The following is a 12660-nucleotide window of genomic DNA, read 5'->3' on the forward strand; positions in this document are numbered from 1 at the left end:
GTTAATATTCATATATAATTATTGCACATGTATGAAGGTGAACAACATGAGAACTCCTTCCCAGTGAAGCTAAAATATGTCCATCCCGTCATGGTTGGATTCCTCATTTAGGAGGTTGCATGTCAGGAGGTACTGTTCCAGTCATAAGAGAATACATGTTACCGGCATTTTTTTTAAAGCAAACTGTGAGCAAAGCCAAATGGGAAATGCTACACCTGAACTGAAGTGATTTTATTATTCAAGCTCTGATTCTTGATCTGATCTTCTCTTCAGTTCACTTTTTTCTCCACACAAGTCTGTTTGAATCGTGTATTGTTACGTTATTTTCAAATTCATTCTTAAAAGGACAATTTCAAAGGCTTTAATGACTTGCTGGAAAATGTTTGTGACAGAGAATTAATTTTACATACAATTTATGGTGAATCCGGCATCAAAATTCAGAAGAAGAGTTTTTAGCTTCTGACTTGTCATGTGACGCGTCCGACGTGCTGACGTGGCAGGCGGCGTACTGACGTGCGTAGGTTTAAGTTTGTTTGCTAATGTTAGCCGTATTATCAGCAGAATTAGCTTGTTTTTTTTGTGCTCCTTAGTCCGGGTTAACGAACAGTGAAGACGGGGAACGACTGTCGAGACGCACTGCAAGGTTTCACCAGCCAGGACAAACTCTGGTAAGTGCTGTGCATCAGCTACGCCTAATGCAGCCGAACCCTTATTTCATAGATTCAGAAATAATATAGAACCTCTATCCAGCTAAAATAAATGCATGTGTCGTAGTTAAAAATACTTCTCAGCAATTTTCAGAATTTTTTCCAAAATTCGGCTTCAAAATATTCCACCGGTTAATTACAGTTTTATTTTTTTTTTCTACATTTAGCTGCAAATCGTTTTTACAGTGATTAGGCTAGCCGCTAGCATTGCTGTGTTCGGCTCTATAAAGAGAAAGGAATGGATGAAGTTCATAAAGTACACTCTTATGATTTAGATAATTCTTGAATGACTTGCTTTAAGCCGACTTGGCGAAGAAGAACGCAGCAGTTTGGAAATATATTTAAAACGCTTTTTATTTTGCGAAAGATCCTCCACTTTTTTTCTAAATGGAGCTTAAAGACAAACAGTAATAGTTTGGTGATAAAATTGCTGTTGAACACGAGAAGCAGATTTGGACCTCATTAAATAAACTCTGTTACCCGGGGTCAGGTTTGTGTTGCATGCAAGCAGCTGGAGTTCAAACTGTAGGAGAATGAATATTGGCTCTAAAAGTAAGAAGCGGATGGTGCTGCCCAGCCGTCCTGAGCCCCCGACCGTGGACCAGATCCTGGAAGACCTCGACAGAGCTGCTCCTGATGACCCGATCTTCAGCATCCTAGAAAAGACTGGACAAGGTGACTCCACAAGGACGTGTATAGGGTGGGGATGATAGTGAGTGGCAACTTTTAAAACTGGGAGCACTGGGAAGGAGAGACAGAGAAAGAGCAAGTTTGGGATCTTTCATTAAAGCAGCATGTCAGAAGCCACAGTCACTTTTGTCACGACTGATGATGAATATAAGGGGCAGAAATTGTCATTTCACTGGCCATTGTAAGTAGCTTCTTGGTCAGGAAAAAACCCACAAAGTAAACCATTTTATATTATTTTTGAATAGTTCAGCATATTTGAAGTAGGGTGGTGTGATGTTGTCATCTACTCTTTTGTGTTTGAATCCATTTTAGTGATTTAAACTATAATCTCCAAGTCAAGCAATGTGGTTTGACGGGGTGCCACTTTGGCTCGGTGGGCGAGCAGGCAGCCACATGCACTTGCTGGGTTTGACAACAAAACACAATGGGAGTGATTTTGGGGAGACAATAACGTGATGTAATGGCTGCAAAAGTGACAGAAAGCAGTACATGCACAGGATTGGACTGAAACGTGCTAAAAGGAAGTTCATCTTTGAGGCAGAAAAAGATACAGCTAATTGCATGACTCCTAATAATGTAGAAACACATTTACTGTTAGTTTAGTCATGTTACTCTCTCCCCCAGTGTTCAAGGTCTGTTAGTGTGTTTTTGTAGTGTTTTTCTAAGGTGCCGTGTATTTGACCTCTCAGGGACACTGTAGATTTCTTGCTTCAAACTTCATCCGACGCTGCTGCTTTATAGCAGATATATAAACTGATCGAAATCTCAAGGTTTACTCTGTTTCCTCCTCAGACGTGCCCCGTGCCGCAGACAGCGAGGTGGAGCTACGGTTCCAGAAGTGTCGTCGATATCTGGAGCTGAACAAGGAGCTGCAGGAGGCTCGGGACCGGCTGGTGCAGCAGAGGGTAGAGCTGAAAGCAGCAGGAGAGCAGGCAGACAGAGAGGTGGAAGAAATCAGAAGTCAACAGCTCTGATTTGACCTTCCCTGTTGGACAGACTCTCCTTGTCATTCGTGGTCTGGCTCGGTTTCACTGAAGTCTTCTCAAACTCACTGACTCGGCACAAACCTGCGCTGGTGCCACTGCGTCAGGCGCACAGCACTAGCTGACCTCTAACCCTAGAGCAGAAGTACATGATTTTGTATACCTAAGGATTGTTGGAGATCAAGACTACTTCACAATAAGTCTGATGCTGAGCAAAGCTTTAAATGTGAAGCAACATGAAGAGTTTGATGTCAATCATTACTAAATTATAATTAGTATAGTTAATGTCTGTCATGTAGCAGTTTAATATTTCACATTTTTCCAGTTGTATGTTAACTCAGATTGAAATAAATGTTGATGTAATGGATCAAGCAAAAGTGCCAGATTACATATTGTAAAGGGGAAAATAAAATGATCAGAGTTGTTTGGTTAATCGGTATCTTAAAGAAAGCACCTTGTCTTAAGAATTGTTGCCCAAATTACATTTACTGCCAGTTTGTTGTTTCTACGGGTTCCTGTAGGTCATTAAGGCTTTAATTCAAAATCAAGAAAAAGAAGGCCGTAAACCCCCCCCCCCCCCCCCCCCCCCCAAATAAAGTAAAAAAAAAAAATTAATGGTTGTATTTAGAGATGATGTATGTTTGACATTTGACTTTGAAAGTCATTTTTTATGAAGAAGCTGTTGTTTGAATATCATTTGCTCAGAGTTATTTTTTATAAAACGCATTAAGCTTTTAATCATCTTTGGAAAATTGCTGCTTTTCACAGTGTAACCATACTTTTTTAATACATAGTTTGGGAGATTTTGTTTACAAGTTACATTTTGTATGCAATAAAACTGCCATCAGAAGAGGGCAGCACTTTACCAGAACATTTTAGTGTTGGGTCCAAATAAAGTGAAATCCGTATAAGAAAGCTCCTACCGGCTATAAAGACACACTAACCAGTGAAACCTGACATTTGCTCAAAGCAAATTACTACTTGTTACGACTCCGGCGGTGTGGACACCCCTGACTGGACAGAACGTCGACACAGCTGTTTAAGGAAACACATCACTTTTTATTGAATGAAGACATTTAAAATGACATACGTCTGTTTTGCACGTTACCATGATACCTCTGGAGCCTTGTTCATGCTCACGATGCTTCGACCAAGTTCACAGTTAGGTTCAGACCTGCATTAAACTTGTCTCCAGTCACGCATAAACAAGGCACCAGCAGAGACTCAGATGGTATTTGTCTCCCTGCTCATCTTGTTCACACACCATTCAGTCTGGATGGGGCTGCTAATGTGATTCTGCACCCTAAATCTGTCTTTTGAGTGTCAAACACTCAGCTAGTTTCCTCTCAGGTCTACAGTTACAAGCTCAAAAGGTTTTCACTGGATGTTCAGAAATATTTTAATCATTATGTTTGAATATTTTTCCCTGGTTAGGAAAGCTCAGATCAGATTTCTTTTTTTAACCGATTTATTATTGATTAATATTCTACTTATTTACTCAATTACTTGTTAGGTCTACATCATAAAAGAGTGAAAAATATCAAATGAAGATTAAATGTTATGTCAGAACAGGTAATTTTTTTTACATCTTATTGATGTGACTTTTCTTCCTTTGCTTTTTCATGGGGAATATGTCAAGCTAAGGATTTAACAGGTTATTTGATTTTTCTGGTTTGCTAAGTGATAAAGTAGCAAACAGCTGCACCTCTTAACTGCTCTCCTAACAGTTTAAAAGACTAAAACACTGTGACTTTCTCAGCTTTGTTGAACCACACTACTGTAATCATGTGCGCAGTGTTCTGCAGATGTTTTCAGTTACTTCTTCCAGAGCTTTGCACAAAATCCAATCGTGTTTGACACTCAAGAGATAGATTTCTGTAGTGAATCACTTTTAAAACTTTAAATTGGTGTTGGGACTTGAAAGGATTGCATTCGGAAGCTTCTTGGGTTTTATTGAAACATGCTTTGAGAACACAGTAAGGAATTATGTTTTTTTAAATTACCGGCCCCCTTAACGTAGACTAACTTTCATCCCATTCAGCTCAGCGGGCACACATGAAAGAGTGATGGTACAATTACAGAGAATATTCATCGTCTTTGTATTTTCCACCTATCACTACTTTTACAGCAATACAGTTAAGCGGATATTAACACATTATAAAGACTTCCAGAAGATGACTTCTGTGAGAACGCACGTCTGTCCACTCAAAGCCCGACCATCAGTGAAGTAGCAAACAGTACCTGAATCTAGTAGCAAACACAACGTCAGAGGCATGGAGTCGCTTTGCTCATCTATGCTGACAGCTTATATCTTTATAGGTTTTTGCAGCACAACAATACAGATGGCAGGTAACGCTGTTGTCGGGCTTTGGAGAGTATATTAACACTGAATATTATTCAGTGTCCACAATGTTAACAGGTGTGTGTATACAGTCAGTGAATATATTAGCATGCTGTCAGGGAGCGACACCAAGGCTCTTCTACCCACCACGGAGCTGTAGTATATCTGCATATTTACAATACTGATTAAGACACATTAAGAGAACTGGAAAGAGTGAAATCGTTCAGAATCTGCTGATGCTTTCTGTGGAAGATGCTGTAATATTTCTGCATGTTTGGGTCATTGCAATTTTCAAATGACAGAGTAGAACTGTTTTATGGAAATGCTCAATTTAAACTGCTATAATTCATTGCTGTAGAGTAAAAGTTTTGTATAGCAATATACATTCAGACATTCACTAAACACATGTGCAATCTGACTCGACAGCTGCGGCATGATGTCTGCTTTTATGATGCTAATAGATTGTCAGAAAGGTGTTAATGGTATTGTTCACTGTCAAGGTCATAATGGATAGTTCTTATATTTTGCCCCTCTAAGCGAATGGACAAAATGTTAGGAAGATTAACCAACATTTCACTTGAAATAAACATAATTATCACCTTTGTGTTAATGTAAAAAAAAATCCGAAAATGTGTGGTATAGCTGTTGTGCAAGACTGGACAAAAATATGTTTGGTGTGAACAAGAAGTTCTGAGAATAGGACCAAGAAAATCATTTCGATTTACACTTCTGACTTTCTGTCCAAGCTCATCTTTTTGGGCATGTCCAGATAGCGTCTAATGTGGCTTTATTTGAATGATTATGTGGAAGTCCTGTCCTCGTGCACTTGGTGAGAACATTCAGTGGAAATGACTTGAAATGTTGTGCATCAAAAAGCAGGACTTTTAGAGAGATCTAAAAATGATGACCATGAATGTGAGACTGACCAATTGTAAATCAGGAAAGGTTTGTGAATTCTTTTTGGACCTTTTTAAAAGTAACTTTTTGATCACACCTTGTATATTCATGTTGTCGAGTAAGCACGCCCAAAACCTCAACATATTCATTTTCACTTTCATTTTGGTATCCAGATTTTTCAGTTTTGTACTAGTTACATTTTTATCATTTAACGCATTACAAAGGATGCCTTTGAAAAGACAACAATGCGTTGAGTTTTCAAAAAACATCCACAAAGTGTATACACACATCAGGAAATTAATAAAATAGGAAAATTCACAGAAATACAAGTGTAATATTGATCGAGAACAGCGATTTGGGGGAAAAAAGTGCATTTGAGCAACTGGTTTCCTCGGAAATGTGGAAAACCTACTGGGCTCTGTATGTAACAGGAAAGGCTAACATCATATTCAGCTGAGCATGGAAGGAGGACTCCAAGCGATGATGTATTTATGTAAAAAATACTTTACATGTTAGTGTATTTATGTCAGTAAGAGTCTGTCAACAGTCTGCCACAGTTTGAACCTTTTTATGTAGAAGTCCAACCAAGTGATCATTCAAAAGTTTGCATAATATTGGTCTTTTTAATCGATTGTGTCCAAGAGACTGATGATATACGTGCTGAAATTTCTAATTTCTACTAGGCAATGATTATTCTACAAATACAAAAAAAAGGAGTACAAAAATGCACGTTCTCTTCATGTGAGATTTTCCTTAGAAGTGCAATAACTGACAGTTATTGGTGGTTTGTTCAGGTCAAACTTGCCTCAATGCATACATCCAACTTTGTATGAATGGTAGAAGGAAGCCATAATCAATTGCTCAGAGAAAAACTTTGATTCCAGTGAATGGTTTAAATAAGGGTCAATACCCGAGGTATGGGGACCAGCACACTCCTCATCTGTCCATCTGAGTGCTGGGTCATCTGTATCAACCAATAATCCACCAAATACCCCATGGCTCACTTTTTCCCCCCTGACTTCTCAATTATTGTCCCTACTTGGTTCCGGCTGTCTTGTAGACAGCATGTCATGGGGCTGGGGATGTAATTAAATGGAGTGACTCGTGCAGCCTTGCTTGGGGATCCCTGTCGGAAAGTCACAACTCCACCCATGTGGCTATCTGCTGTTCCAGTGGAGATGGTGCTCCTCAGAGAGCCTTCGGAATCTCCTTCCTGGAGGTTACTCCCAGAGGTGGCACTAATCTTTCTGAGGAGGGCCAGTCTTGCTACTTCCTCAGAGATCACTGGAGCTGTTTCGACTGTAGGTGAGGTACTTGAGTTGGTCTTGTTATTTGATAAATCTTCTGTCTGGACGGTTGCATCACTTGTCTTGCGGGATGCAAGTAGAATGGTTGGCAGTTTTCCTGGAAGAGCTGGTGGCTTTGGCTTTTCTCCATCAGGAGAAGGCACCAGAGGTAATGCATTTGCTGGCAGAGTACTCTTCAAGATTTGAGGTACATCTTCATCCCTGATCCTCCTCCAGGTAACTCCATCTTTTAGACGAGATGCGGACCTCTGCCCTTTCTTCTTGGTATCATCCTCACTCTTCGCTCTTCCACTTGAATCAGATGAAGAGGAGCGGAGGGAAGAACGACTGGTCACTCGGCTCAGTATGTTTATGCTTGGTGATGAGGCATGACGTTTAAAGGTGTCCTTGTCTTGCTGCTGCCTGAGTCCAGAAAGTCTTCCAGGTCCATTTCGCTGAGCCACCCTGCAGGGGCTTTCAGAGCTTGTTCTCCTAGCTGAGCGTCTTGAAGATAGGTCCCTTTCACTGGATGTTGCTCTTGATAGAGTTGCTGTCTGCTTGTGAAGGCCGGTGTTTGGCCTCTGGATTTGTTGTTTTTGATCTGGATCTTTTACTTGCACCCTTCTTGGGGGTTGCACAGCAGCCTTAAGTTCCTGACATCGGGATGAGCACAAGAAGACAGCTGAAGCTCCAGGAACTGCTCTGCGAGGTGATCCATTCTGAGATCCTGGTGTATTGCGAGCAGAGCTGTCACGTCTCAACATGGTCTTTGATTCCTTAATGAAAGTTAGCTGTCTCAAGAATCCATTGCGATCAGACTCACTGCCACTTGAATGGACAGAAGTCATCCTAACGAGATCAAACCGATTTGCTGGTACCACCCTTTTCCCATTGACCTGATTTGTTTGTCTACCAGTTGTTTGGTTTGTTACCAGTGGGGACAATGGTCTGGGTTGCCTGACAGAATTTTGCATGAAAGGAATTCGGACAGGAGACTTTTGAGTTTTAGGTGGTGGGGATTTCTCATTTTGATTCACAACAGGAGAGCGTCCTTTTCTTTCAGGAGGACTAGTAGCTGGTGGGCTACTAGCTGGTGTAGCATTCTTTTTCTGGATGGATTTGTTAGTCTGAGCTGGAGAAGTTATCTTCTTCTGTGACTGTTTGGATGGTGTTGAGCTCTGCGATGATCCAGAAGATGAACTTTTTGGTATTCTTGGAGGTGGGGTAGAGCTCCTCTTTGGCAAAGACAGTTCCATATCCTGGGGGTGGCCTAGCCGGTGAAGGCTCTTTGATCTGTGCTGCGCTAGGTTTGGATTCTTTGGAGCATCTGTTTTGGTTGGTACTTTTCTGGGAGGTGGTCTTTGTGATGGAGCCGTCTCTTTTTTCGGTGTATAAATCACTGTCCTGCCTCTGAAAACCACTGGTAAGTTTGGAACTGGCTTGCGCTGTGCAAAGTCTAAAGGTTTATTTGCCTTTTTGTCCTTAGCAAACTTTCTTTCTTTGGGTGTAAAGCTGGATGTTGACATGAATGACAGGACCGACTCAGTCTCTTCAGAGGACGGGTCTTGAGACTTTGAAGCTTGTAGTCCAGTGACCACACAGTTAGCACCTTCTTGTATGGCTCTCCATTCAACACTATTGAGGTCTGACTCTTTATCCCATGCCATGTCATCACTATCTATTTCCTCATCCACGTCCCACCCACCAGAAACCTTGTGTTTTTGTTTTTGAGTATTTTCTGCTTTCTTTTTCCTGGCAGCCAACTTCCTTCTCTGTTTGGGCATGGCAGATGTTATGCACTTTTGAAGGAGATCGTCCTCTGAATCCATGCTGACAGAGCTTGGCGAGCTTTGCTCTTCGTATTGGCAGTGAATGTTCACTGGCTTTGTTTGCTGTACTATGTTCACTGCTTTATTGTGTCTGTTCTTGTACCATATTTGTTGGGCTTTTGATTTATGATCATCATATTCAGCATCACTCAGTGAACTGAGAGAGGAGCTGAGTGAATAACAAGCCATTGATTCATCTTTTATCAGATTCTGTTTTATCCTGTGAAACCCTCTGGACTTTGCTTGGGAATTATCTGACCGGCCAATATTTGTCATGCTTCGGGAAAGATTGCTTTTGCATGGTTCTCTGAAATGTTTTCGATTCATGACCTCATTGTCATTGTCATAGAAGCTGTTGCTGTCCTCTGAAGACAATGTTGGTTGTCGGTACATTTTATTTCCTTTTTGTGAACCCATATTGATGTTACTTTCTGTGTTTTGCTTAATGACAGGCAGTTCCAGTTTTCTGATGGGGCCTTGATCTTGTCTCCTTCTTTGTTGTTTAGGAGACTGTTCACGATTTTTTTGGTTTGCCACTCTATCAGCTACCTCTTTGCTCTGCATCAGCACCTTCTGAGTGGGAACGACATGTCTGGTTGTTCTGCTCATTTGTATCTCAGGTGAGTAGTTCATCCGGTTGGGTTTGTGGAAATGTGAGAATATTCGCAAGTCTTCAATCCTCTTTGCCTCATCGTTCTGTTTGTTCATCCCTTTAGCTGTGCAGTCTTTAGCCCCCCTCTCCCTCACTGGATATTGCAGTGTTTCATCACTCAAAGATGTCGTGCTTGAGAAGTTGACAGGTGTTCCTTCTGCTGAATCAGTAAAAGATGAATCATCAAATTTTAAGTCTTTTTGAGGGATGACAATTCTTCTCCCGGGACACATTTGGGTTTTGCCATTTGGGAGCATCATGTAAACTGGAAGATGAATTGGTTTTCGGCCCTGGGAGTTCAGAATATGAGGAGGGATCGTGGTCATCAGGCAAGGTTTTACTTTTCTCAACTTTGATGGCATTGCTGAGTTGATGCATTCCTTTAAGATTTCTATGTCATCATCTGAATTGCCCTCACTGTATCGCTCCCCATTGTCATGTCCTTGCTCATCCTCCTCAGGGTTGTCGTTTTGCTGGAGCAGGGGAGTTAATTTGAGCTCTACATCTTTCTGTATGTAGTGCTCGTGTAGAGGTAGAGCACTTAAACTGGAAGCACAAGAGAAGTTCTCGGTGGGTTTTTCCACAGTAAAGTAGATCATTGTGTCCAAATCAGGAGGAAGGTTAAACCTCTCCTTAGAGTCTGCAATCTCCATGAACTTCCGCAGACTGCTTTCCCATTGCCCTGCTATTCCTGTCATCTGTGTTTCTGGCCCATTGGGCTCAACACAACATGGAGTTTTACTTCGACTGGGAGGCATGGTTTGCCCTGGGCTATCAGGAAGATCACTTGGGCTTATTGTTCCATCAATCATTTCACTGCATGGATCACTCTGAATTGAGCTGGCAATGGAAGGAGACTCAAAGCTACCCAGTGAACTGACCGAGCTACAGCGACTCATTACCAGGGGTGTCTCATGGATGTAGTTCTCAGATGAACTAGAAGGTGATCGGTCTTCAAGTATGGCAGGTGAAGCTCCTCTTAGGAACACTTTTTCCCTTTTGGCTGGACAGGGGATCTCAATGGGATTTGTCTCTTTGCTTGGGAAGGTTTTTGAATCAGTCATTAGCAGTTGACTGTCACTCAGATCCTCCAAGGTTTCATCCTCTTCAACTCTCTTCACTATTTCTCCATCTTCCACTTCAATTATTTCTAATGATGAGTCACTTTCCAGTTCATTTTCACTTTGCCCATCCAGAGCTCCATCGCCTGAGGAGAGGGAGGACAGCGAGCTACAGCGAGAGAAGCAGATTGGGGTATTTTCCACAGAATATTTCTGGACTGTCTCCATCGTTCCGATGGTTGGGCTTCGGGTTGAAGTGATTGGAGAAAATTTTGCAATACTCCCTCCTGTCATCACAGTAGGTACCCATGCTTGCCGCCTCATTGCTTGGGCAGCCTGGACATTGATAGCAGTCTTTGCTACACCAAATTTGGCTACACTCTGAATGAGAGGGACCTGTTGATAAGTAGGAGAAAGTTTTATTGAAGTCATGCTGACATCAGAGGACACTTTAGTGGATGCACTAACTGGTGTTTGTACAGGTGGATCTTGGTTCTTTTCTGTGTTTGCATTGCTGAGCTCTAGAACTTTTACATTTTTGTTTTCAGCAGAATCTCTCTCTGGAATTTCTTGCTGGCTACTCTCAATCAGGGCAGCAGGTCCTACATTAATATACTCTTGATGGGCCACTTTCAGGTCGAGCTGATTGGGTCGTTGCTGTTGCATCATTAGAGCTTTTGGTGAAGGGCGCATCTGGTCTTTGCTTCCGCAGTATCCATCACTGGTGCTGCCGCTGTTCAGACTATCTGTTGATACACTAGTATGGGCAGTTTTGAGACGCAAGAGGGCATGGGCTCTGCTGAGCCGCTCCCTGTGGGCTAAGCTGCTTGTATCAGAGAGACGGCAGGGGGAACATGACTTTGCCCGGGCTTCATTGAGTTCATCCAGTCCATAAGGCCAGTCTGCCAGGTGGTCCTCAGAGCTTAGGCTTAAACTGTCCTCTGAGGATGTGTGCATGGTGATGTCCTCCACTAACCTGTCAATCTTGGCAACTGTGTTGGTGATCTTTTCTGCTAGCTTCTCTGCAGCAGCAGAGACCACATCATCAGGAGAAGCATGTTTCTTCTCGACAGTCTGAGGCGGGTCTACATCTCGCTCAGGCTCACTATCCCTCTTGCGAAGCTGGTTTTGCAGGAGGTTAGAGTTGGTGAGAAACATGGACAGCATGGAGAAACTCCCAGTGTCCAGGCTACTTGAGATGTTTGGAGCCTCATCATCATCAAAACAACCGGAATCAGATGCGTAATCCTTTGCCAAACTCTCGATGTAACGTAGTGGCTTGTTGAGGGTCAGGTGTTTGGGGCTCTGTTTCTCAAGGGTATCAAAGGTTTCTGCGAGATGTTTGGCATCCAACTCTGCCTCCAGAGCTTTCTGCTTCCTCATGTAGAGTGAGGGCATGCAAGACCCGGGGGATACAACCGCAGTGTCCTTATATTTAAGCGGTCGATTGGTTAGGAGGTTCCTTAAAGCTGCAGCGCTGCCCATGGCTATCATCTTGTGCTTGGAGTGGATAAGATTGCGCAGCATGCTAACTGCCCCGAGGTCCCACAGCAGCTCCTGGTCTTTTGGGCTTCTGGCCGAAAGGTTCCAAAGAGTCCCGCAGGCGTTGCTTACTATGGTCAGGCTGTGGGAGCGCAGGTGCTGCAGCAGAGTCTGGAGGCAGTTGTGGTCCCTGAGGATTTGCCTGCGAAGAAAGAAAGAATGTAGAAGGCACTTTAATAACTTTGCTATATACAACTGAAAAATCCCTCTTTTGTAGTTGTAGGTTTTTATGTTTAGTTCAGATTATGTTATTTTATACTACTGTATGGTTTCTGATCATATATCTGGTGAACATCACATTGTATCTCCTTTCTAATGCATCAACGTAATGTAATACAACAATGTCTGAATAAAATCTGATACTTTTTTCTACAAATGTCTCCAAATTTATTTTAATATAATACAGGAATAGGAGGAAGGGATCTAAAAAAAACAGTGAATAGAAATCGAATTACAATAGAGCCCCGTTTTTAGGGGAAAATCTGCATAATTTATTAATATCCTGTTGCTGCGGCTTCTGTGCCAGCTCCTCTGTGACATCATACAGATCCACGAATAAAAAAAGTGTTAACCTGAGCACTGAGAGCAGTCTGAAGTCTAAGCAATTAGCTCACTGGGATTACTTGTACATATGCTCATGTTTAAAGTTTTTACATGAAACGTTTATCATGA

General features: G+C 42.1%; 2 protein-coding genes across 3 annotated transcripts in view; one reads left to right on the forward strand and one right to left on the reverse strand.

Annotated features, from left to right (window-relative positions):
* The first annotated feature begins 454 nt into the window (after positions 1 to 454).
* On the forward strand, positions 455 to 2804 carry lg15h19orf25 (linkage group 15 C19orf25 homolog). The gene is made up of 3 exons (XM_085245993.1): positions 455 to 668; positions 1198 to 1382; positions 2190 to 2804. Exons 2-3 carry the CDS (start codon positions 1241 to 1243, stop codon positions 2369 to 2371), a joined length of 324 nt encoding a protein of 107 aa, XP_085102119.1. The 5' UTR covers positions 455 to 668; positions 1198 to 1240; the 3' UTR covers positions 2372 to 2804.
* Positions 2805 to 3418: 614 nt separating this feature from the next.
* apc2 (APC regulator of WNT signaling pathway 2) overlaps positions 3419 to 12660 on the reverse strand; it is a 42460-nt gene continuing 33218 nt past the window's right edge. For both annotated transcript variants that reach the window (XM_085245994.1, XM_085245995.1), the window contains one exon: positions 3419 to 12130. In XM_085245994.1, coding sequence (XP_085102120.1) covers positions 6619 to 12130 — 5512 coding nt within the window. In that variant the 3' untranslated portion in view covers positions 3419 to 6618. The remainder of the gene's footprint in view (positions 12131 to 12660) is intronic.

This window comes from Mchenga conophoros, linkage group LG15 (assembly GCF_057382185.1).
Source record: "Mchenga conophoros isolate Kocher_MC1m ecotype Shallow Benthic linkage group LG15, M_conophoros_male_GT1.1, whole genome shotgun sequence".
In the NCBI taxonomy this organism is placed as follows: domain Eukaryota; kingdom Metazoa; phylum Chordata; class Actinopteri; order Cichliformes; family Cichlidae; genus Mchenga; species Mchenga conophoros.